At 42.5% G+C, this 26,726-nt stretch overlaps 1 protein-coding gene and 1 long non-coding RNA gene across 4 annotated transcripts in view; one reads left to right on the top strand and one right to left on the bottom strand.

Annotated features, from left to right (window-relative positions):
- Positions 1-18,155, bottom strand: part of LOC116659662 — a 19,734-nt gene extending 1,579 nt beyond the window's left edge. Inside the window, exons 1-2 of the long non-coding RNA XR_004315034.1 lie at positions 17,517-18,155; positions 12,618-13,007 (exon numbers count right to left, since the gene is read on the bottom strand). This is a non-coding gene — a long non-coding RNA (uncharacterized LOC116659662). The remainder of the gene's footprint in view (positions 1-12,617; positions 13,008-17,516) is intronic.
- On the top strand, positions 17,081-26,726 carry AQP4 (aquaporin 4). 3 transcript variants are annotated; one of them, XM_006187167.3, is made up of 5 exons: positions 17,081-17,214; positions 20,165-20,579; positions 21,467-21,631; positions 21,919-21,999; positions 25,939-26,726. In XM_006187167.3, exons 2-5 carry the CDS (start codon positions 20,199-20,201, stop codon positions 26,233-26,235), a joined length of 924 nt encoding a protein of 307 aa, XP_006187229.2. In that variant the 5' UTR covers positions 17,081-17,214; positions 20,165-20,198; the 3' UTR covers positions 26,236-26,726. The 3 variants fall into 3 exon arrangements, with proteins under 3 accessions (XP_006187229.2, XP_014416775.2, XP_032323369.1); XM_014561289.2 differs by lacking the exon at positions 17,081-17,214 and adding an exon at positions 17,226-17,471 and having other exon boundaries at positions 25,939-26,416; XM_032467478.1 differs by lacking the exon at positions 17,081-17,214 and adding an exon at positions 18,327-18,431 and having other exon boundaries at positions 25,939-26,416.

Genomic DNA, 26,726 nt, shown 5'->3' with positions numbered 1-26,726 from the left:
TCCGTACGCTCAGTTAACCTGGAAAGGGGACGGGAAAGGAGCAGAAATCCAGAAGACTGAGCATTCAACAGGAGTCTAGCTCATCCAAAAGAAACTATTTAAATTCACCTCGACAGGGGCTTAAACTCTGAAAAGACTGAATATTGAAGCAGAAAACAAATATTTCTAAGACTGAGATAATACTCATTATTGAGCAAAGTTTTCCTACTAGCCATCAGGACAGGGCCTCCAATAGGACCAGAGAAGCCCCTAGGGAAAGCAGTCATTGTTTGAATAAATTTATAAAACTAAAAAAAAAAGTATGTTCATCGTTACCAGGGGTTATTTCCACGTAATGGAATTATGGATGGTTTCTATTATCTTTTCAGGCTTATCTGAATGTTGTTAATTTTTTATAATAAAGAATCATTATTTTAATAATCAGAAAATATGTGGTGATATCATATTACCTGAAACATAATGTTCACATTTCTGAGCCTGGTGGAAAAACGCCCCTCCCTCTGCCCAGTTCCACCTCCTCATCTTTCTTTCCCACCCCCTGAACCTCATCACCAACTGATTCCCAAGGCCCCCCAGGCCAAGTTTGCTGAGAGTTTTGACAATTTCTAGCAAAATATGCACCACGGTCTTAAATGGAGAAACAGACCCCTGTAGCAAAGGACAGGCCAAAGCTCATACAACATTTGTATTCTCCCCAAAACATCTATACATAAAAAGACATCAGCATTTTCAAAAGCTCACTTGATTAGCTAATATTTGAAACAATAAAATCACAGCATAATAATAAAAAAAAACTAGCAACTTCTTAATACATCATGTAATACAGTAGCCACTTAGCCACATGGTGGCCATTGGGTACTTACAATGGGGCTAGTAAAACTGAGACATTGAATTTTCTATTTTATTTCGTTTTAATTAGTTTAAAATTAAAACCTGTTGCTCAGTTCAGTTATTGGAAATTTTTAAAGTCTGTTTGTGAATCTCCTCTTTTGAATTAAATATTACGATACCTGAAGACCAGCCAAGTACAGTCATCGCTCAGCATCTCCTGGGGATTGGTTCCAGGACGCACTGTGGATACCAAAATCCATGGACACTCAAGCCCCATAGCTGCCCTCGGTACCCGAGGTTCCACATCCAGGGATTCAGCCAACCCCGTGAACGTTTCATTGAAAAAGACTCATGTAAAAGTGGACTTGCATAGTTCAAATCTGTTGTTTTCAGGGGTCAGTTGTATTTGTAATGAAAATTTAGCTCCCAAACAGAGAGAGACTGTAAGTATACAGTACTTATAAAATTTAAACATTTAGTAAGAAAAAAAATGTAAAGTGTTTCATTCCTAATTGTTTACATTGATTTCCTGTTGAAGTCATAATATTTTACATATATTGGATTAAATAAAGTGCAGTATTATTAAGCTTACCTATTGTTTTTACTGTTTGCTTGTAGCTACTAGAAATGTTTAATTCTATGTGGCTGACATTATAGATTTGTTAATGGAGGTAGTGGGGACTGAACCCAGGACCCTGTGCGTGCCGAGCCTCTTCTCTACCACTGAGCTGACGCTGTATTTCCACCGGACCTCTACCCCCGTCCTGACATTGTGTCTCTACTGGACAATGCCAACTGCAAGCTTGTTGCGGCAGAATTAAACATAGAATAATTTTGTTTACTTTTGACTGTTGCTATAGGTCTATGTAAAATCCTTCCAAATCCCAACTGGATATTATTCTTTTGCTTGAAAATTGTCTCTTATAAATGCTGTAATCTCCAAGCTTCCTGGCCAGGTGTCTGTAGTGATGAGCTGATTAAACACTTGGGAGGAGTGCGTACTTATGAGGGGTATGATTAAGTTACTGCAATGTCATTGCGATGACATTTCTTTAAACCTAGAAAGGTCTGCCTTTCTTTCAAAGCCAGGCCAGTGGAAAGCGGCTCCAGGCATTGGGTACTTTTGTGCTGAAACTAACAGTACTTTTATTTTCTATTTGCCGTAACGACTTGATCCTCTTTGTCTTGGCTTTGTGGCAAAGGGTTGAACAATTAAAATTTCCCAGAGGTCCCTTTTTTAACTCTTAACAAAGCCCTAGCAAGTGCTTCTGTGTCTTATTCACAGCAATGGTTTTTGCTTTTCAATGAAAAAGTAAAACGGGGAATAGTTTCCAGAGCTTTCAGAACTTTTTCCATTGAAATGCAAACACTCCTCTGGCGCCTCTGAAAATTCTGAGAAATTGTTGGGTTTTGGCGATGTTTCCAGAAAACCTGGCATTCTTCTCCTGTTCATGTCTGGTTGAAGGCCTTCTCTTTTCAAGGACATTCAAGTAAAGTCAGCAGTTGACCATCTCTTGCAGGGCAAACTCTCAACTTGAACGCTAAACAAAAGGGCAACTTTTTCATTCCCAGTTTGGGATTGTGACCAGTAAACCTTGCAACCCTACCTCGTCACGATTTCTCTCCAAATGCAGCTTGGCTTCCTAACATGCACCCTTCTCCTTAACCCTGTCGGTGAACTACCCTGGAGGCAGCGTTTGCAGTGACTAGGTACACACCCAAACAGAGGTCATGTGTATGTTGTAAAGAGAATGATGGATACTGCCTTGCATTTCTTGGATTCTCTAGTGCAGCCATCCTAACTGGCCTAAAAATTGCCTGTCCACAATTTTTATCATGCCACACAGCCCAGGTATCATTGTCAAATGAAGCCACCCATCTTTTCTGTCTTCATTTCCTCGGTACAAGTATTCTGAGTGGGTAAACCAAGAAAGCAATTGCCAAGCGTTCAATTAACACATGATCGGGTTCTGATCTGATGTAGAATCAGCTCGGCTACGTCCTCCTTATTTACTGTCCGTCATAGACAACCTTGAGCCTGTTAGGCCATTGGGTAACGGTAATCCAAAAGATGATGTGTTAGTCACTCTGCTACGTGAACAGGAATCATGTCTGGCTCTTCTTTTGCGATTCATAGATTAAGCTCTGTGGATACTTGTTTAATGATTATGGCTGAAGAGAGAGTTGCTCTAACAGCTCCTAGCATGTTGGAGGAACAAACAGGGAAATTCACGCTCAGGTAGAAAACAAGATCTCATCTGACGGAGCCAAAAGTGGCTGCCGCATGTGGAAGAAGAGCCAGAAAAAAACTAAAAGATAAGCTCCCTTCCACCAGATGCCACGCAACCTTCTGATTTAGTAATTCATCTTCAATTTCTATACTCTCCAACTATCAGATACTTATGTATTGCACCAAAACTCCAATGAAAATTTTTTATAAAAAATTCTGTTATCAAATAGAGTTAAAAAACACAACTCTCTCCGTTTATCAACAAACCTCTCTGGGACTCTCTTTCATCTTCTGAAAAGTTAGAAAATTGGACTAGATACCCACATTGCAGTAATTCTATAAATCTGAGCCATGGACCTTTAGTTACTGCAGTCCGAAGTAAAGCTTTGCAAGCCTGCGGCCCAAAATAAAATCAAAAGATCAGTACTAGTTTTTAACAACCAAACTGACATATATCAGCAATAATGATCTTCTTAAAAATGCAAACTTTTTTTTAAAATGGAAGACAAGATCAAAATAAGGGTCACTTTTAGCTGTTAGTCAATCAGTACAGTTGACACTCCCGGACTCCTCCTTCCAACCATCCCATCCCCGCCGACTCTCCATTCCAGTCCACAGAAATATTTTTCAGAAACATCTTTTGGACACTTTTATAGGCTCTGGGCTATGGCTTTATTGGGGTTCAAACTTGAGACTGTAACTAAAGTTCTAGTATTAACAGCAATGTTCCTGAATACAGATTTTTAAATGGTAGTACATTGAAGAATCCAAATTACTTTAAAATGATCACTTGCAAGACAAAACTTGTCTGGAAACTAGCCACACAGCACAATGGAGTTCCCTTTTATTTCACTCACACGCACATATACCCACACACACGAAATCTTTCCATGTTAAGCTAAGCTTTCCAGACATGAGGACTAGAGAGATGAGCAGAGGCTACCAGTGTTCAATGTCATGTTCTCAAAAATGTATCAGTTTTAGTACTTATCACTAGGAGGAAAAAAAACATATTTTTCTTACAAGTGAGAGACTGTCCATGGAAGTATATAACACATTAGTCAGAAAATGATTTTAAGCTGGGAAATAAGATTTCGAGTAGGTGACCTATATATGTAAAGAATGAAAACTCTTTAAAAGCCATTTGCTGAATTCTTACAATCTTCCAGGCAATCAAATTGACAAAAGAATCAGTGCAATCACATCGGTACCAATATTGGGGAAAGAATCTCCTTGGTTAAATCATACATTCACTCAATTTTTATCACTCTGCCAACACATTTTCTATTGAGAAAGCCATCTTGGAGTTCCACCGTGTGGCACAGAATGGTCTAGAAGGTCATGGGATCCCAGGTAGAAGAGGCAGAGAGAGCCATGGGCGCGAAATGCTTTAAATCAGCTCTTCTGTTGCAAAGCAAACGGAGTGATGTATCGGTTTGCAAAGACATAAAATGAAAAATTGCTTTCAAAGGCCTCAGAATGATCCCTGCTTTGAGGCATTGGAAAAAATTGATTTCAGTAATTGAAAGCGAGTTTTGCTGTGCATGAACAATCAGCTTCACAGAAGATGCTGCCTGCATGGCCCGCTGACTTGCATGATATCTGAATTAAGATTGCTCCATATCCCCAGACAAGCAAACCGGCCAGGTGGGCTGAAATCTGTGTCTCTTTTTCCACATGCCTCTAAACATAAGTCTAAAAGTTACTGTGACAAATGCCAATTAAGATCTTCCGGACATGATAGTAAGGTGCTTCCCTGACACGGCCACCTTACCAAAAATCCTAACCAAATGAAAGATGAAATGGGTCTGGACTGGATTTTTCTCACCTGATAAAGGAAACACTTTCACAGACAGCCACAGTTCTCAACCACAGCACAGAGAGCCAAATTATTTTGTTTGAAAATCTATCTTCTCAATTTTAAATAATGAGATTAAATCCTCATTTTTCCCCCTATCAGTAAAAGCCTAAACAAAACAAAAAAGTACTAAGTGTAATTTCACATCCCTAAAGTTAGGAAGGGATTCGGGGTAATCAGCTTGTTTATAATCCTGCTTCCAAAAAAAGGGGCCACATCTAAAATATTCTAAAACAGCCAAAATGACACATTGCATTTTTTAATGACCTTCAGAGACAATCACTATGCTGTGTCTCAGGCATTCACTTTTCAGTTGTCAGACCTTTAAATTCCTCGTACTGCAATTCCACCCACCTCCAGTGTAAGTCAAAACGACTAAAGACAAATTGCTGGAACCTTCATCCAGCCCTGGAATCACTCTGCCCTTCCATCTTCCCGAGCTTGCTAACCTTCTTGTGGTCATATGACTCCTGCCCAGTTCAGAAATGACACATTTTAAGACAGAAACTGTCCTATAGGAAGAGCCTAAAAAAAATAAGTTAGTGACCATGATGACGACAATTAGCGTGGCCACCCCGTTCAGTGCTGTCCTCACCAAACAGGGGATTTTTTAAGCAATCACTGTGCCAAGCTTGACCCAACCCGCTCCATTCATTTCACCTGTTCCTGTGCCGACTGCAAATCACTGCTAAAGAAAAGTACAGAATGTTGCTGGTTTCCCTACAAGTTTCTAACTTCAGAAGCACTCCTAGCTGGCCAAGACCTTGTGACTTCTCTCCTGTGCCTTCCCCGGCATACTTCCTGAACAGATCTATCCAAATCTTTGCCGTCTTAAGTCTTCTGCACCTGAAGTCTCTGCTCCCATCCGATAACCCTCCGGAGTTGGTTTTCATACTGTTCTACCAGCGCCTTGAGGAACAGCTGAGTTTGTTCAATAGATGTGTACCTGACTGAAGCCAAAAACAATATGGAGTGTAGTTTCTACACAAACTATTTCCCTTTTTTCCCTAAAGAATTGGGGAAAATCTTTGCCAAATGCAAATAAGGGAAGACTTTCTGTGTTCATCTCACTCAGGCCCCTTTTTGCCATCGTGTTTCCACTCATTTTGCTGTTCTGTGTCCAATGGTACCCGGTTCCAGCTGGGTCTGTATCAGAACAGTCACAGTGGTGACACCTGTGAAGCTAGGCTGGGTGCTAACCACACACAGCGCTGCTCCGCCAGGTCCACAGTCCACCAGTTTCCCACTTGATTTAAATAGACTCTTCATCACAACGCGTGGCCTAGCCCTAGTTAATTCTGTTCCTACCAGGAACTGATTTAAAAAAAAAAAAAAAAAAAGGGTTCACACGGTGGAACCTGCAGCACACGTTCCCTTTGGAGCTGTGGCTCCTGTTTCTTGGGAAGCACTTCTGTCTCCTTGGCTCAGGTCTCTGACTCTGGGGTAACCAAGCCTATTGCATGACGGGGCGCCCCCTTCCCCTCCCAGACGCGGCACCGGCGCACGTGCGGACACCCCCGCCCAAGCTCCTACACGCACAGCTGCGCCCGCGGCCGCTGGCCGCCACTGGGACCTGGGTCTGCGCACAACAGCAGGGGGACCCCGAGAGCAGAGGGGGGCAAGAGAGGAGGCAGGCCCAGACCCGGGGTCCCGGCTGTGGGTTGTGTGGTGTGCAGGGGCTCTGACGTGCCGGAGGAGGAGGAGGAGGACAGGGACCAGAGCTAGGGCAGAGCCTTCTAGAGCAGTGGACCAGCACAGGACCAGTGTGGCCGGGGTCTGAGGACAGTGCCGCTGCCACTCACATGGCTCTCCGGTCTGTGCAGTAGGCACTGACGGACAGCAGAGCCTGAGCCTCGCGCCTGAAAAACGCCATCCTTCATCCTGAAGTAATTAATTCTCTAACGATTTCTATGCTGCTCTATCAAACATTCCTTAATCTGTGTAGCCTGAAGGCTGGCCATTTTTTACCACCATCAACTAAGATGCACACACGTCTTCATTTGCCTCCCTTTTTCCTTCCATCTTGAGAGAAGGCACTTCCTCCAGAATCTGCTCTCCCTTGCCTCCTTTCTCGAAAAGAGTGCCATTGCTCACCGTGGAGGCAGCAGATGCACACTGACAGTGTGCAGGATGACTGGAGGTGGGACGTGGAATGGACTTCTCTGTAAGTCACATAGTGAACTGAATGTGCATCGTAAAAATCTAACCAGCCTATCAAACTGGCGGAGAAGTGCACACAAATTGATGCTAAGTAAAAATCTGAGCTGACTTTAAATACGGTTGACCTTGAACACCTCAGGGGTTAGGGGCACCCACCCTCCAAGCAGTCAGAACTCTGCCTGTAACTTCGAGTTGACCCTCCAAATCTGAGGTTCGGCATCCATGGATTCAACCAACCTCGGATCATGTAGTCCTGCGCTATTTCCTGTTGAAAAAAATCTGGGTATGTGAACCTGTACAGTTCAAGGGTCAACTGTGTACATATATGTACATTTATGATTATAAAGTAGTAGTAAAGAGTTGACTTAGATATGGAAAAAGTGGCGAAGGTGGAACAGAAATGATAGAGGTTTGAGAAACTGGTAACAGCAAACTTGGAGAACGATGTCGTGGGAAAGGGAGGTGGGTGTTTCTAAGGGGGTATATTGAGGTACTTAAGACCTGTGGTCATGGAGCCCTGAATTTGAGAGTCTGCACTTCTACTTGTGAGCTGTATGACCTTGGGCACTTTCCTTTTTTTTTTTTTTTTTTTTTTAATTGTAAAATGGAACAGTAATCATGGCACCATCACCAGGATGCCACACAGATTAAATGAGCCGTGTGGTGGAAAGCACTTAGCTCCAGGCTTGGCACATATGTGATGGACGAGTGAGTGGTCAGTGTGGTCGGGGCTGCAGAGGGTCAAGGAAGGTAAGGACTGGAGATTTCCTCTAGGGTCACACAGCAGAGGAGGCGCTGGGAGTCTGAAAAGAGCCATTTACAGGAATCATTAGGGGTAGAAACTAGATTCGAGGGATTGAAAGGACAAAATGTGAAAAGAGCAGAGACGATAAATGGAGATGGCTCTTTAAGGATGTTTGGCTATACGGGGGAAATAGATTTCATGGTCTCTGGTAGGTAACTGAGGTTGAGCAGTTTTGTTTTGTTTTTTGCTTTGGTGGGGGTGGTTCCCAATTGAAAGAGACAATGTTAAGTAGGGAGTTAAAATATAGAAAAAAGGAGTAATCAGTTAGAGCTGTGGGTCTCAAAGTGTGGTCTCTCCCTCTGGGGCTTCCTGTGACGTTTCAGGGAGTCTGGGTGATCACAGCTGTTTTCAAGATCATAACGCGATGTTACTTGCCCTTTTCACTGTATGACTTTTGCATTGTCAGCACAAAAGCCGTGGTGGGTAGAGCTGCTGGCACGTTGGTGGGAATCATGGGGTCGGACTGTCCTAGCCGTGGTGGAACTCTTCACCATCACACCAGGAAAATCAGTGTCAGTTCCACTTAGGAAGGTCCTTGAGGAAGCACAAAAATTACTCATTGTATTAACTCTCAGGCCCTGAGTGCAGGTCTCTGCGGTGTTCTACGTGACGAAATGAGCAGCATGCGTAAGCACTTCTGCCACAGATGGAGTGTGATGGTCATCTTCAGGACTGATGGAGGAGGGGGCTGAACCAGCCCCTTTGTTCATGGAATACCATTTTTACTTTAAGGAATGGCTGATGCTACGGCTATTCAAATGGAGTGATTGGCAAACATTTTCTTGGAAATGAGTAAATGAGCTTGTCACTTCTAGAAAAACTGACAAATTTGTTGCCAGAAATAATATTTGAGCTTTCAAGCAAAAATTCTAATTTTGGAAAATTTGCCTTTTACCATGAGGTTGACAGCTCTCAAAACCTTGATACTTTTCTGATGTGACTGGTGGTGATATTAATAAATATGATACTTTTGATATTATAAAGTAAAATGTGCCAACCCTTGGAAGAGCCACATCAGTCAATGAATGTTTTCCAAATGACTATGCATAATGTTAAAAATCATGCCTTATGAGTAGAAGACTAGTTCAAAGTAAAAACAGATGAATAGAGTTTAAAGTAACAAGATACAGAAATTTATTAATTTGCCTTCAGAATCCACATTGATGCTAACCTTTAAAAAAAATGACCACTTACTGAGTTTTGGTGTACTATCAAAGAAAAACACCCACAGTGATCTGAAAAAGCTACTAAAATAGATTTCTCTTTTCCAGCTACATGTGTGTGTGGCAGGATTCTCTTCCCAAACAATCATTTCCCAGCAGATTGCACCGAGAAGCAGAAAGAGGAATCGGCTGTCTTCTATTAAACCAGACATTAAAGAGAACTGCAAAAATGTAAAACAATGCTACTCTTCTCGCCAATTTTTTTGTTTTGGAGAATGTGAATATTTCTCTTTGAAAATTCAATTTAGTTACCATATACTGGGTTTATTATTGTTATTTTTAAATGAAATAAAACACTTTTAAAATTCTCTATTTCAGTTCACATAAACAAAAAGTTCATTCAGTAAGTTTCAGTTGTAAAGGGCTCCTGAGATCAAAAAGTTTGATCAGAAAGGTAAGATTAGAGAATGGTACTGGAGGAGGCAGAAATGGGTGGGACCCAGACCAGGAGTGGTAGAATTCACCCAAGACACACAGAGGGAGACTCTTCCCACAGGAAACAGATGAGGGGGAGAGGATTAGGCAGATGCCAAGACATTTTTAGGTTTGGTTGTGGAAATGCAAAGGATTTCTCACCTGCGGGCTTGTTTTCACTGTGATGTAGGGGCTGAGCTCATCCGTGGAAGGGGTAGAGCAAGAGCAAGAAGGTGAGGAGGCTGAGGGACCCCTGGGGCAGGCAGCTTGGAGGGACCGGAGAACACCTGGCCAGAGCCATGAGGAGGGAAGACTGAGCAGCATGGGAAGCTGGGGTGGGGTGCACACTCCTGAACCAGGGAAAACCCTGTGCTCGTTACCCTGCAAGCCATTCTGCAAGAGCATCCCATACTATGAAGCAGCAGGTGTTACAGTATTTAGTTAATTTCTCATCAGTTTCATATTTCAGCCATCCAGAAATAGGACAATATCTCAGTCCTTGTCAGTCCACTGTTACCGTGTTAACAATTTTCATGTTTTACCATAGGTGACATAGACTGGCTGTTTAACTTTTTTCTAGGTACCTCACAATGTCCTAAAATATTTGATTAGTTGCTTAGTCCACTCTTGATATTCTGATTTTATAAATGCACAGATTTAAAATTTTGCTTCCAATGTTGATTTTGAAATGTCAGCCTAGAAGACTGGACAATCGACAATCTTTCCATCTAATTTTAGCTTCATAGAGCCAACAGCAATTTTGCTGGGGGGAAAATGGTTAAATGGATTTGTTTCACTTTCTTTTTTTAAAGATATGCTATGGCCTACTGACTCAGTGCGTTGGCATAGTAAGGATCTGATGCAAGCAAAAAAATTGAAGCTGAAGTGAGCAAATTCCAGTGGTTAAAGTGAACTCTTCAGGACCCAGATTTCTAGGACTGGTTCATGTCCTCAACTATGTGATTTTGACAGGTGACAAACCTTTAAGACTTCAGTCTCCCAACTATGTTCTCCCTTCACCAAAATTAAACGTTCAGAGGATTACACAGCACTCTAAAGTGTTTGAGGGGCTGTATCCCCATGTTGGGCTGTAGTTGGGTCTAGTGATCTCAGCTGAAATCAAGGTGTTGAGAATTTCACATGTTCTGATACTGACGATCTCTGTCTCTAACATTCCAGGAGCCATAAGCCACTTGGTACAACACTTTTTCTACTCAAAATGTTGTGCACAATGAGAAGGGTAGTATGAGGTTTGCATACTTATTCTGTGAGCTCTGCTACGCGACGTGCTGTTGAAGGGTGTCATGCTGACATTACCAAGACGTCACAGAAGTCTTCCATTTACTCAGCAACTCTCATTTTTCAAATGGAATTATTAACAATAATCATAAGGAAGAATTGTATTGCTCTTGAAAGTTTATAAAGTGATTTTCATATGCCCCTTTGGGTGATGATAAAATCTTGTACACAGAAAACTATTACAACAAATTATGAACTATATACTAAGTACGTCGATAAAACAGTTTCAGACTTTGTAATAATGCTCTATTGTACCAAACGCTCTCCATTATCAGTGGGAATCATAGTTCATTATGTCAGTATGTTCCTGGTTCACTAAATTGTTCTTTTAAAAGTCCCTCTCATTTGCAATGAAAATGTTACTTAAAAAAAATAATCTAACCAGTTAGCAAGAATAGGATTCTGTGTTTATTAAAATACTTTAACAAATGATCCCCAAATTAGCCCATTTCCTTATAAACTATGAGTCTATTTTCAAAAGAAGAGCAAAGCATAAACTTCCTTTTAAGTCTTTTAGATAAATGGGAGAATACAAGAAAAGGTGCACTTGTACCCTGATAGAATTCATATACTTAAAAAGCAACCAATAGCCCCATAGTAGACAAAAATATACTAGTATTATTTTATATATATTATATATAATTATATATATTATGTATTTGTATGTATATATATGTATATGTCAGAGCTGTAAATGTCATTTATTGTCATCATCCCCAAAGGGTTCCTCAGCCAGTGAGGAGATGACATCCAAGGGTCAGTTTCTTACTTTTTAATAAAACGTGCTGAGACATTTTGGATTAATCCATAAGGCAAAGTTTGTTTAGTATTGTTTCTGACTTCAGCTTGGAAATGTGGCCTTGGAATTATCTGTGTCTACATGAAGTTTATAAAATGGGGTCATTAATGTTGGTACTTCCCAGTTCCCTAGCTCTTTATTTCACAGCCCTGCACATACATTACCAATTTACTGTTTCTTAATTCTTACCTGAACTAGAAAAGACTTATTATTTCATTTTGAAATGGGGAAATGAGATTAAGAATACATGGCTTTTTCAAGATTTGGAATGGATAGGTTTCCTGGCTAACAAATCGTATGCCCTTTCATCACAAGCGTCAACATCATCATTATTTACTTTTATCAATTCTGTTGGAAAAGCACGTCTGCTAATATCATTCTATTTGAGCCTCGTTCGCTTAGCTATTTATTCCACAATGTTTTTTAGTCTTTAGAAAGTGTCTTGGGTCCATTCTAGGTGCTGGGGATACAACAATGAATTATTAGGTGTCATGAATGATTAAGATTACTGGAGCGTTTCTCTGCTCTCATTTTGATTACAGACTACAGTGATGGAGTTAGACAAGCATGCTTGGGACAACTGTGTGATACAACTCGGGGAACCAAAGTATTATGCAAGCCCACATGAGGTGGTCCAAAACCAGAATGGGGTCAGGAGGGCATCTGGACTTAGCACCACTTTGCAAAAAGGGAGGACAGAGATAATGTTCTGTTCTGTTTCACAGATGAAGACATAGGGTTCAGAAACATCAAACGGCTTACAGCCGTAAGAAGTAAGTGATGGAGGTGAGACTGCCAGCTCTTAGCCCTTCTCCTCCCACTGCACAATGGTGTCATCCCCAAAATTATTACTGTCCCCCCATCCTCATCCATCATCCCCATTACTGTCAGAAATTGAACAGGACATATATAGCCTGCAACTTCAATTCACATCCAGAAAGAGAGTAAACTAGCATCAAAACACCGGTGAACGAGCCAAACACATCCCCGAGTAGTACCTGCAGAGTGTTGCGTTGGATCCATGGGTATCTCAAGTGACAAGAGCCCAGCTAGTTTGCAAAGGGCGGTTTCTCGGAGGAGACAGATGTTGAGGAGTGCTCAAAGAACCAGAGACTCACGCGGCACGGAGAGAAGGGAAAGAAATTGAAGACGAAAGGATCACCTTAGCTGGCTCCTTAGAAGAGCCGACGAGGTGTGGCCATGGTGTGGTCCCCTGCAACAGGCATCCAGGCCATGGGGTAGCTAAAGATAAGCACGTTCAGGTAAGGTGAACCCACTGAAGAGACTTGACACCTCTAAGAGGCCCTGTGAATTTCTTCATGGGCACGATTCTTCTGATTGCACAAGAAGAGGAAGTCCAGAGGTTAAGGAGAAGGGTGTGTGATCACCTAAGAAAGAAGCAAGGGAGAGTTTTGCCTGAGTTATTAGAAGGGTCATCTGAGAAAATTCCTAAAGTAACTTGACTGTTGAACGTTTAATCACTTTTTTTTTAAATAATCACAGATTATGACTATTTTTTCTTCTCTTTTCTTGGAAAATATTCTGTTTCTAACATTATTCAAAAAGCATTTTTTTTTAAACCTTCCTAGTTTTTTGGACTCCTCCTCCTGTCAGGTCCCCTTACCCACAGAATTTAAAGCATCTTGCCCTTTCCCTGAAGCTGGGATTATCTTTCTTTGTTAAAAACATGAAGATTCTGAGGCTTTCTGTATAAGAGGTAATAATTGCCAAGATGCTGATGTGGCTCTTAATACATTCAAATTTAATTTAAATTTTGGAAGAATTACTAATACAGACTACACTTCACTTATTGGCCATTTTAAATATTTTGGTCCAACCCATTTGATCCCAGAGTTCTTTGCTTCCCAGAAAACTGATTTTCGACTGTGGATGTCTGAGCAACCTTTAAAACGGCCAGCCAAACTCTGAACTGTCATAGTAGCTGGGGAGAGATAAGGGGTGAGAAGAGTATCCAGTCATCCAACCACATGTCTGCCTTTTTGCACAAGCTTCAGATGAAATACAGTCACTCAATACAGTCCTTCTATTTCTCTTCCCGTCCCTCCCTTTCCCTCTGTCCGTTTGCCGAGGGAAGGGAACCCTAAACCTTTGGAACCCCGCCAGCAGCACCGAGAGAGTCTCTGGACTATTTTCCCAGGGAATTCCTGCCTTAAATGTCAGCAGAGTATGGCTCACCAGCCAAAGCAGAGTCCACCTGGACCTCAACCAAGGAAACCGTGCCTGCCATGACCAAACGGGGAAACCTGGGTCCGTGGGGCGCGGGGGCAGGGGCGCAACACAGTGAAAGGTCTCACAGTCCATTGGGAAGACCCAGGCTTTCTCAGAGTCACCTCCCTGAGGAAGGGAAGCTACGTCAAACTTTTTGGGGGTCCCTGCTGGGTTTTGATTGTTATTTTCTTTTACTCTTTTGGGGGTGAGCTGTGTTTCCGGACACCACTCTGAATTACTGTAACAGGAAGGGAACACCTCTTTCAAAAGAGAACAAAGCTCTGTGAGAGCCCTTTGTCTAGTGGCTGCCAATGCTGCTGTTGTTTGGTTTGGTTTTGTTTTCAACAAACATACTGATATATAAGTGCTCTGGGGGGAGTCACATCGCTGAGACTCAGGAAAAGCAAGGTAAGCTGTGTGAGTTGTGACTGAGTCTGCCCCTGCCAGCCTGGGGACACTTCCCTCCTGGGACTGAGGCATGCTGCCATTTTTGGTGCGTTTGTGTTAGTCTTCAATCTCTGAACGTATGAAGGAATACTCAAAGTTCTGAGGGCCAGGGAGGGAAAAGGAGTCCACAGACCCGAAAGCTGTACATCAGCTCCAGAGGAAAACAGTATGACATAGTCAGTTACGAATTCAGGAGCCAAGTGCATCCACTGGCTACTTTTTGCTGAGGAACTTTTGTGATTTTCACTTACCCTTCTTTCATTTTTCTTGTAAGTTACTGACCTACAACTTCACAAAGCTCTTCAACTAAAGCCTCACAAGCTTGCCTGGCATATAAGACTGATTTTAAATCAATATGCCATGCTACTATCCTTTCCCTAAAGATGAGAGCACGGTACAGTAAGTCAAGATTTCCTCAATACATTGTTATTCCATCTTTAAATGCATCTAGACTCTTTTAAGGCTACCAAAGGTGGGGGAAAAACTTTAGATTCCTAATCTCAATTGACTCTAGGCCCAGACCAGTTCAAAACAATTCAGCTTCTTCTGTTCTCCAGGGCTCCCCACCTCAGAATGCTTCCACCATGATCACATGTGCAGTACAGCTGATTTCTTTATTACTGTATCCTGCGTAGTTTGCCCCAATCCTATTGGAAGTGTCTGTGTGACTAGTTTAAAGAAAAGCCAGAAAAGTAGCTGGTTATTTCACAGGAGCATGTTGTAGGAAGATCAATAACATCAACTCAAATATAGAAAGGATAAGAAGTAATACCTAATAAGAAAAACCAGCTCCGGTAGGCGAAGGGTTAATCCCTGGTCAATTTCAAGCCGCTCTGCTGAGAGTACTAATAAAGCAGTAGGAGCTGGTGCCAATTAGGGTGGCCCTTCCCTTGATGGGAACAGCCATCCCTTAGGAACTGTCAACACATTCTCCCAGGGCCGCGATCAGCCAGCCAGAAGAAAGGGAAAGGGGCTGAGAAACGGTGGTGACCAAGTTCTGCTGGCACTTCGTAAAATGGTGACGGGAACTGCCAAGGGCAGTGGAGTGAATGCTAATGAGCTGAGCGCCGTTTCCAGGGAGTGGACCTGAAAAATGTCCCCCCAGTGACCAGCAGCCCTCAGGAGGGCCGCTCGGGGTGAGTTCCTATGGATCCGACCACAGGCTTGATTTGCACGGAAGAACCTAGCCCTGCAGCCGGCCTTGCTCCTCGGGTTCAGAGGCCTCACAAACACTTCTGACTCAATGTCAAGGTCAAGTTTTCAAATTTAAGAAAGAACAGAAAACATTTTGCATCTTTAAAAAAATCTCATTCTCAAGTCTAAATGATAAATAGTTTTAAGCATCAACATGAAATATTTTAAGTGTTCTTTGTGGATTCACACAAATTCCCCGTTTCCCCCCTCATCAGAGCTTATTCTGACGTCAGGGGGCTTATTTTTAAAAGGCCAAAACCCCTGATGGATAACCATCCGTGTGCGGCCACATTCTGAAGGTTGTGGACTTAATCTTTGTTATCTGAGAATGCTTGAAACAGAAATAAAGAGCTCGTCTGAAATTCGCACTCAAAATATTAATTCCTCTTCCCCAGAAGAGCTTTTCAGCCATTCCCAATTCTCAAGAACCCAAATGAGACAAGAAAACAAAAAACTGTAAATATGATGTGAAAATGGAACCGTTTTCTTCTTCCCTCTCCTGCATGTCTTTATTGCCACATTTCATTCTGAAAAAAAAAAAACTCTGATGTGAAAAGAGATGGTAGGCGGAGAGGCAGAGATGGGAGGGTCCCATAGATAAAAGCGAGTTATGATGACAGTTCCAGTTGTTGGGGAGAGTGGTCGACTCACAGATATTCATTATATTATTAAAAAGTAATTATATAACTATTACAAAATTAAAGAAGGTCACATATGTACCGCTGGTGAGAGCATCACACACCAAGGATTATTATTATTCCAATTCCATGTATTTGAGGTCCATTTAAAGAAAAAAATTAATAAGATGGAGATGCAGACAGTAATTCTCAGGCCTTCCAGAGTTCACCCAACTCCTTAGCCAGGGATGCCTTTATGGGCACACAAACCTGTGCACCTCGAAGGGCCCCCGCACTTTGTTTAATGTCCCGCTGTTGCAATCTTGAAATTCGTAATAGTCTCTGAGCAAGCAGTCCTGTGTTCATTTTGCACTAGACCCCACAAATGATGTAGACAGTCTTGTCCCTAGGTTTCTAGATAGTAAATTTACCTACAGTTCCCCCAAATTGTGTGCCCACCCTACCTTGATATATTTAAAATTTGCTACTTCTTACCCAACAGTTGTTATTACAGGGGAGCACTCTGAAGCTGTCTTATTTCCTGTTATCCAAATCAGTGCTGCCCGGGCTACACAGGGACCTGCAGTTATCTGCTGTGCTTAAAAGTCTGCTTCTGAGATCAAAAACTTTAAATAGAGCCCACTGGATAGTCTGCCCCTCAAAGACAAGGGCACTGCAGTCTGAATCTCCAATCATCTCAACGACTGGATCATGCAGATCCGTGCTTTAATATTTGTTCAGTTTCAACTACACCCATAACCAAAAGAAGACAATGTCTCCACCATTCTCTGTGGTGGGAAGAACTCACACAAAAATTTGGGGAAATCCTCATTTTCCAGGATTACCAGCTGAAAAAACATAATGTGGGCAAGTGTTCTGTGTTCCTGAAATACCCTAGAGCGATCAGGTAGAGAAAGGCATTTCAAGTGCAAATATAACTCGATTGCCACATGGTGCAGAATCTTTCCACCCCTAGACTCCAAAAACCCAATCAGACAAGCGGCCGTAATCTGACTCCCAGCTCACTGGGAGCCGCGGGGCTGGCAATGAGGGCGGCACTCTGGCCAGGAGAGGCATGAGTGACAGACCCTGCAGCAAGGCGGTGGGGGTAAGTCCTTCTCTGCCGTAAGGGAACAATGCTCAGGGCCAGAAGATGAAACTCTGACTCTTTTAGTACAGATGTGTGTGCCTTGTCAGGCAGAATCTAGGAGGAAACCACAGGGCAGGTGCATGGTTCTTTCAGGGCTGAGTACTGGGCGTACTCATCAGAGAGGCAGAGGGAGGGCAGAAGAAAAGGGATGCTTTGTGGCAAAACCCTCCGTGCGCTGGAGACCCGCGAAAGCACCAGAAAATCCCCCTGCGGAGGTCAGTCTAAGCTGTCGTATTTTTTTTGTCAGAAAAATTACTTACCCAGGGGCTCAGGAGTGAATCCGGTTGGGGGTTCAGCTGGAAAGTAATGTGTCCGGCCCAGTACAACCCGGTCACATCAACAAACCCCCTTTGTTCTGGGGCGAAAGAAGCAAAACAAATGGTGTTGATCCATTTCCAGGAGCGTGAACCCTGAGGGAACGCTGATGAGAGGCAGAAAGAGGGGCCGTGGGAGACGCTGGGGCCAGAGGGACACATATGCCGCCGGAGGACCTTGGGGTTCGCGGCTGCCTGAGGCTCACTCTGCCCTGCAAAGAGATCAGATTTCATGGGTTTTCAAAGAAGGCTAAATGCACACCTAAGGACTATATTTATCTGTTTGGGAATTTGGGGGCTCTGTTTTTTGGTTTTTGTTTTGTTTTTAATTTTTCTGGCTGGTGAAAGTTTGAACCTGAAAAGAGCAACTGCGTTTCTTAGACAGGGTCTCGCAGAGGGAGACAAGCACAGAGAATGAGCAGGGCGGGGAGGGGGCTGTCCCCAGGGCCCACCCACCTGGCTTCCTTAGCTTCCTGCTCTGTCCTCTTCCTTCTTCCCACTAAGGCTGGCCACGGAAGACCAGCACCTGACATAACACCTTGCCCTTTGCCGTCCCGGCTAAGCCGCGGGCTGCTGGTGAATTCAGAAGCCACCCTCGAACTTCTTTTCCAATTTGTGAGTTCGAGGTTCTCCCCCATTGGGGAGACTTTTCACCTCTCTCCCAGGGCACCCTCCCTGCCCTGTTCCGAGGGCTGTTTTTGTCTCTTTCCTTATTCTTCCTCTAGGGAGTGTGATGGCATTGTCTTCCCCGCTGGGGTTTTTCCTGATTACGTGATTCACTTAGAGGAGTTCACTTGGGCACTGGACGCTTGGGACAGGGCTGGCTGCTCCCTTCTACAGACACCTGGGCTTGGGCGGAAGGTGGGTTTCTCTCTCCAACTCTGAAGCAAAGCCCTGTATTAAACCAGGGGCTGAGCTGAGATCCTAAAGGCCAAGGCAGACGTCCCCTGGCCCTTGTTGGCACAGCGTTTCCCCACCGCCCAGCCAGACCTGGGCTCCTGGGGACACTGAGCGATGGGAGAAGGGAGGGCCCACTCTCAGCACTGTTCAAGGGAAAGCTGCCGTCGTGCCCATCTGTTAAAATACTTGGCTTTCTTGACTAACCCTTTTCACAGTCCTTTGGGATGAGAGTCTCTGATAAATGCTGTCCACACTCCTTTGCTCCCATGTCTGTCACAGGCTTAGGAAAAGGGCAAATGTCTCAACTAATGGGGGAACGGGGGTCGTTGCCCCCCGCCCCCACCAAAGAGAATCTTAGCCATTTCTTGACAGAATGAGCTGCTGGCATTAATATCTTCAAACTCCATCCCTTCTCAGCAATAAAGATCCAGGACATTAAGAGGAAAGTAGACGGGAGGGAGAAAGGGTCACCGTCCCAAAGGCTGCGTGGCTGCTCCCCACCCCACCCTCACCCCCTCCCCCAACCCACACACACACACACACACACACACACCCGCCCCAGGAAGAGGCACAAGAAGAAGAGAAGGCCATGAAGAAGACAGTAGAGAGAAACAGCTGTCCAGAGCCTTCTGTTTTGAGGACCACGGTCTCCCTGGCCACACCCCCTTGCATGCGGCCTCCCGCAGCTCTGCCCAAGTCGCTGTCACCCACAGTTGGCAGGCAGCGTGCCTGGGCGCTGCTGACACACACTGGCCGCCAGGATCCCTTTGGGAAGTTTTATCAGGGGTGGAGTCTCAGGCCCAGGAAGGGATGGTCCCTGAACTCTGCAAATGCACCGCGGGGCCTGGATGCACTTTCCCGGGCGAGCTGCCGGGCACCTGGGACACTGGCGGGCTGGCGGGGCCGCTGCATCTGTGCCCCTGGCGCTGCCCGGAGCCTAGCACGGTCCGGGGTGGCCGCTCCCGCCCTCGGGGAGGCGCCCCGGACTCACCCCGGGGCCTGCGTCCCCGCGCCGCCCCCGGACCCGGGCGTGCCGGGCTCCCAGACTCCACCCGCTGGCGGGGGAGAGGGCGGCGGCGTCCCTGTCCGGGTCCCCGGGGCCCAGCTCCTGCCCTGCCAGCCGCCCAGTTCCCTTCCAGCCAAACGAATTTACCTTCTCGAAAGACAGACTTGCAGATTTCCTGGCTTCCTAGCAGGCCTCCCCTTCAGCCAGAGTCTACAAATCCATTTTCAGAATGCCGTCTGAACAGTAAAGTACAAAACTGGAAAAGACCCCCCCCCCTTTTTTATGGCTGTAAATTCCAAATACAAATGACCTGTTAAAAGTACATTGAAACTTCAAAACTCGATCTGAGGGAATTAACTACAAGGATAAACCTATTTTAGTCTTAATTCTTAAAGGAACTCGACTTAAGCATTTTCCTTTCTAGGGACAATTCAGATGATTTTCCAGTGAAACTGGATGGTCTTTGGATATTAAACCAAAGGAGGTTAGAATAACTATCTCTTGACTATTAATTAAGGAGATAATTAACTAAGGAGATTTTCCAGAAACACTCTTTCCTGGTATGCAAAAAACCTTTGAGGGGGGTGGGCTCCCCACAGTAGGGCAAGTCTGCAGGCCGGGCCATCTTCACCAAAATTCACAAACCCTGGTTTAGTAGCTTCTGAGGCCAATTTGTTTTCCTTTTCAGTAAGTGTGGACCTCTGTGTAGAAGAGAGAGTATCATGGTGGCCTTCAAAGGGGTCTGGACTCAAGCTTTCTGGAAGGCAGTCACGGCGGAATTTCTGGCTATGCTCATTTTTGTCCTCCTCGGCCTGGGATCCACCATCAACTGGGGTGGAGCAGAAAAGCCCTTACCCGTCGACATGGTTCTTATCTCCCTTTGCTTTGGACTCAGCATCGCCACTATGGTCCAGTGCTTTGGCCACATCAGTGGGGGCCACATCAACCCAGCTGTGACGGTGGCCATGGTGTGCACCAGGAAGATTAGCATCGCCAAGTCCGTCTTCTACATCGCAGCCCAGTGCCTGGGCGCCATCATTGGAGCTGGGATCCTCTACCTGGTCACGCCTCCCAGCGTGGTGGGGGGCTTGGGGGTCACCACGGTACCATCTTTAGCTCTCGTTTTCAAACTAGAACTCCAGGCTCTTTATAGACTGCTATATGACACCCTAGAGGCCTAAGAGACCTTCCTAAAAGTTGCTAATTTATTCCCAGGGACCGTCTGATTCTTGATGGGGTGAAAACTGATACTGGCCACACTGCATCTATCATATGAAATCATGATTTGCTGTTGAATGACTTGAATATCACTGAGTCTGGGTAGCACAAAAATTGTGCTGTTTTTTTCCTCTCTCTCTCCATCCCAATGACTACACCGACTACATATTTAGCTTAAGGCGTTTTTTATTACAATTATTTGTTGGTTCACCAGCAGAAAGAACCATTTTTGTTTCTTGTCATGGGCATGAGGTTTAAAATGATCTACATTCGGGGTAAACCCTCAAAAAAATAAATTGGCACTTGATCCTAGTATTGTTCTTAGCTGATTAGGAATGTCATTGGTTAGCTCGGCACCAGCGTTGATTAAAAAAACTACACACAGTTTAAATTTTAATTGAAATATATATTAATTAATTTAAATCTAATTAATGGATTTAATCATTGCCTTATAAAATTACAAAACTCTCAAGAAACTCTTTTATAAGTTAAGTGCAGCAGTGGCACTTTTTCCTTCCTTTGTAGAAAAGGATATTCAGCACAAAGTCCCACTTGGTCATTGTGAGAATAATTAATTATCTTGTGATGGCCCAAGATGAGTAGAAACTTATTTCTTTTTTTGAGGGGGGGAAGTATCTCAACTAAGGGTGGGACAGAACACTCAAATTAATCATCAGTTTTTACAGAGATAAAATATATCTTTCACAATGATATGTTATCGTAGAAAATGTTCTCTCGCTTTAATTCAGTTGGAATATTTTTCTCTTTCCAGGTTCATGGAAATCTTAGCGCTGGTCACGGTCTCCTGGTGGAGTTGATAATCACATTTCAGTTGGTGTTTACAATTTTTGCCAGCTGTGATTCCAAACGGACCGATGTCACAGGGTCGATAGCTTTAGCAATTGGAATTTCTGTTGCAATTGGACATTTATTTGCAGTAAGTCTCCCAGTCCATTTAAATAATTGATCCATGTCGTTTATCCTCCCCGTTGAGCTGGCCTGAAGATGTTGTGTTTCCCAGCTGTAGTTCTTTAGTATCCAGCCACGTCTGTCCATTTTAGGTGATCATTTTGCTAACTCTGTGATGAGAATGTTGATATGGCTGGGCTATCATCTGGACAGTTCCCATAACTGACTTGGCAAATGGCAGCAAAGTGCAATGAAGGATACCTGTTAGGAGCCCTGTGTCAGCAACGTCTGAAGTTCTGTTCTTTTTCCCTGTAGATCAATTACACTGGGGCCAGCATGAACCCTGCCCGATCCTTTGGACCTGCAGTCATCATGGGAAATTGGGAAAACCACTGGGTAACCTTTCTGTTCGTTGTTCCTGTTTTCCTCTCATTGAGCTCTTTTTTCCTCAGTATTTTGCTCACTAGTTTCTCTTCCTCCCAACTTTGACCACCCACCCCCTTTACATCTTATTATGTCTTTCATAAAGACTAGCACATATCTGCTGCAAAATGTCTCATCTTATATCTGTTCTGGGCCTTCAATGATCGTCCTTTTTTTTTTAAGCATTGCTTTGGGCGCTGTATCTGCCAGACTTCGGCAGAATATATTATACATGGAGGTTGCCTATCTGGAACAAGTTAAAATCAAGGTGGGGGGGTGAATATGGTGTTTAAATAATTGAAAGTAAATCCTTCCCAGCAATAACAAAAAATGTACTTGCAAGAAAAAAAGAAAAAGAAAAAGAAAGAGAAATGCTTAAAAGCACTGCCCTTAGCAAAAATATTTACCTTTTCTGTTTACAGAAGCATGAATCCAATTAATAGTATACGAGTTGGAAGCATTTGAACTGCAGATGGTGAGGAATAAATGGTGCAAATGCTTATGCTATTATGACCATAACCACGGCTAGAAAGATAAATGACTTTCAGAAAAAGACACACTTCTCAGCCTCATGCCTAACCTACTTATTAATGTGGTGGCAACACTTCCAGAGAGCTGGGGTATCCGTTTTTAAATACCACAATCAATCTTGTTTCAATTGTTTCTTACCAGAAAGAAATTTAAATCTTTTAAATGAATAATGTGGCAGTGTTGAAGGTCTATATACACACTAACTTACAATAACCAATAAACATGAGACGTATGTCAGCTTCAAATGGGGCTAACTTTTATTTTCATTTACACGTTATGAATGCTATTTTACACCTTTCATTTTTAATTCATGAATGTAAGTATATGTCACTTCTGTTTTTTTAATTTATTTTTTATTGAAGTATACTTGATTTACAATTTGTGTTAGTTTCAAATGTACAGCAAAGTGATTCAGTTACTTTTTTCAACTTTATCCTCTTGTTCAAAGTATTCTTTTTTATTTTATTTTATTTTATTTTATTTTGTATAGAGGAGGAAATAACTAGGATTATTTATTTATTTACTTTAGCAGAGATACTGCGGATTGACCCCAGGACCCATGCATGCTAAGCATGTGCCCTCCCACTGAGCTATACCTTCCCCCTGATTACACATATATATTCTTTTTCAGATTCTTTTCCATTATGGGTGTCACTTTTGTTTTAATCTCATGTATGCAGTGGTTATTGGCACAGTGACACTCACACAACCACGATTACCTTGCACCACTGCTATGTGCATTTACTCCTAAGAAAAGTGTCCCAAGTTCTTACCAGTAGTCTAGCCCATCATATAACAGCATGCGAGTCAATGATCAAAAGCAAGATTTGGGATCCAGCCATGCAAACACTTAGTCAGCCATACTATCTGTGAGATTGGTCATTTTGCCACTGACATTTCCATTTATGTCTCCAGAGATTTGCCACGTTAACGGGAGTGGAAATTTTTAATGGAAAGACAGTATGTAGATCTTCTGACGAAAGTACAACTTTTAGTTCAGTTTATACATTCAAACAGCATTTGTAATTTAATTTAAATTTAAACAGTTTTCTAAATTAAATTTGGAAAATGACAACTTTTAATCCATGAGGACTTTAAAATGTAGATGAAAACATGTTTTTATCAATTATTTGTTAGTTATAGGAAATGGGTTAAAATTTAAATAGTAAGAAAATTCTTAGCTTGTTGGTTGAATCAAAGGTTCCCCTTGTTGCTACTTTATCGGGAAATGAACAGTCCATTTTGCAGCAGTGGTTGTGTGAAATTAGCAACTAACTTAAAGTCTGTCTGTAGATAGTTCCACAGACTAGAAATAACAACAAAACGTTAATGGTGAATTTTGTGTGTAGTGTAGTAACATTTTTTAGCTTCCCTCTTTATACTTTTCTGGACTTTATTTTTAATCAATAAATCTTCTTTACTTTTATAAATTTTAAAAGTTACTTTACAGGGCAGTATGACTTTGGGAATAGCAACTTGAAATTGAGATGTGTTTTTGAGAGCATGCAGTGAGATGTCTTGGCCACAGGTGTTTTGGGGGAAGTGTCGGAATTGTTCAGCAGTCCTCTTTCTCCCGTGTGGGATTTGTAGTTGGTTGAATAGAATATACCTAATGAGATCTTACCAAAGGAACAGAGGGCAAAGACATTTAGAGGAGGGCTCTCGTTTCTCCTTTGAAAGGGCACAGAGAAGGTAAACTCTCGCACGTTTCTTTCATGTTCAAGATAAGGCACTTGGTTCTCGCAGCCACTCTGTCAACAGGTTCCCTGTTAAGTATATGTGTTCAGCTTCAGCTTAAAGTTTGACTTTTCTTTAGATTTTGCGATGAGGATGCTAAGTGAGCTTAATTTCCAGAGAGTATTTTAAGCCAGAAGCATTCATCTTTTTTTTTTTTTTTTGAAATAAGAGAAGTGTAATGTAGCAGAAAACTGTAACAGTTCAAAAGAGAGATTTGAAATCCCACCTCAATCGCTTGCTAAGCATGAAATCTTAAGCAAGTTTTCTTTCAATTTAAAAAAAAATTTATTGAAATATAGTCAGTTACAATGTGTCAATTTCTGGTGAACAGCACCATGTCTCAGTCATGCATATATATACATATATTCATTTTCACATTCTTTTTCATTAAAGGTTATTACAAGATTTTGCATATAGTTTCCTGTGTCTTAAGAAAGTTTCTTACCCTCTCAGAGTGTCAGTTGTCTTACCCATCAGATGGAATAATAATAGTATCTACATCGAAGGTCGTTGTTAGAATTAAATGAGTTCAGACAAGAAAAGCCCTGAGTGGAGCCAGCTCAGAGAGCATGATCCAGAAACAGGGTTTCTGTTCCTGAAGTTTATCTGTTGAATGAATGGCTAGGATCCCACAGCCAACATGTGCTCTGAAGCAAATGTTGAAATGTATCCAAACTCAAAACTGAGTTTATTCTAGACGTTTAAGTGATACGATAAAAAATTTCTTGTTATTGACTTAAAGCCCTTAGAATGGCTCATCCTCAGCGAGCCATCACCCGTAAACTCAGAACAGATTTTTCCACCAACTCATCAGTGTAAGAACCATGAGGATGAAGTAGCTCTGCAAAATTAATGGACAAACTATGGGGTTTTTCTCTTAAAGCAAATCACCAAATTTTAGAGAGAAAAGCATGTAACAGAAGGAAGATGACCTATAGCTAGCCTCATCACAGACATCTTTAAATTGTCTAGGAAACATAGAATGGAACAGGTTACTAATGAAATTAGAACTCTTAAGTACTTTACCAGTATTATTTGAATTTAGTCCTGACAACCCATGAGGTATGTATTACCATAATCCCTATTTTGCAGATGAGAAAATCAAGGTTTAGGAGGTTAAGTTACGGACGTAAGCAGTCACAAGGTTACTGAGTGGTGGAGCTGGGATTCCACTTGTCATGCTGTCCTGAATAATTAAAGCCCAAAATGATACAATCTGTACTAGGATTGTGATTCTACAGAAAACCAATGTAAGATGGCAATATTAAGAAAATACGTACTCTCCAGAATTTTTTTTTCTATTTTAGTTGGAGACATCTTAGTGTCTTCTTAACTTAAAATACAGCCAAAGAGGGCCTATCTTTGCTTTAAGGATTATTAGAAAATGGAAAGAACATAATTACTGAAAGCAGGAAAAGAGAAGAAGAAACAGTCATTTTTTATTTTCTGTTCAAATGTTATGTAGTAATAACACATGGATCTCGGATACAGATTTAATTTTCTTATTTTCTTTCCAATTCTCCTTTTTCTCATGCATGACACATTTGCTCTCAATTTAAACCAGCTAAGTTCTATATCTGTGTATTGTTCAAAGAAATAGTTTTACTCCACTTACACTCTAAAACTCTTCCATGCTTTCCCCAGATATATTGGGTTGGACCAATAATAGGAGCTGTCCTCGCGGGTGGCCTTTATGAGTATGTCTTCTGTCCAGATGTTGAACTCAAACGTTGTTTTAAAGAAGCCTTCGGCAAAGCTGCCCAGCAAACAAAAGGGAGCTACATGGAGGTGGAGGACAACAGGAGTCAGGTAGAGACCGACGACCTGGTTCTGAAACCCGGAGTGGTGCACGTGATCGACACTGACCGGGGTGAGGAGAAGAAGGGGAAAGAGCCCATCTGGAGAGGTGTTGTCTTCAGTATGACTAGAGGACAGCGCTGAAAGCAGACAAGAACCCTTAGAACTGTCCTCAGATTTCCTTCCACCCATTAAGGAAACAGATCTGCTGTAAACTAGACGTGTACAGGTTTGTCATTTCATGTCATATTACTTAATCTAGACAGTGCATATTTTGTTATTTACCAAGGAGGAATGGAAGAAACCTATCGTGAATTTCAAATCTAAAAAAAAATCTTTTGAAAAATATCCCCAAAGCAAATGTCTGTCTAGCTTATGTATCTGCCATTCATTCACAATCAATTTAAAATGTGTACCACGATTTTGTTAAGCCTTGCCTGACAAAGCTTACAGACATACCTATCAACTTACTCCTTCGCCACCATGAAACTGGTATTGTCAATCCTCACCTGAGCAGTTATTCTGTTAAATCAAGTTTATCAGTGGCAAAATGTAGCATGTCACAGAGTTATGCACATTCAAGAGAGAAAATAGAACAAACCCTTTTGCAGACAATCCCTATTTATAAACTACCT

The sequence above is a fragment of the Camelus ferus genome, chromosome 24 (assembly GCF_009834535.1).
Source record: "Camelus ferus isolate YT-003-E chromosome 24, BCGSAC_Cfer_1.0, whole genome shotgun sequence".
In the NCBI taxonomy this organism is placed as follows: Eukaryota; Metazoa; Chordata; class Mammalia; order Artiodactyla; family Camelidae; genus Camelus; species Camelus ferus.
The sequence above is the reverse complement of the archived record's forward strand: the minus strand, read 5'-3'. Positions and strand labels throughout refer to the sequence as shown.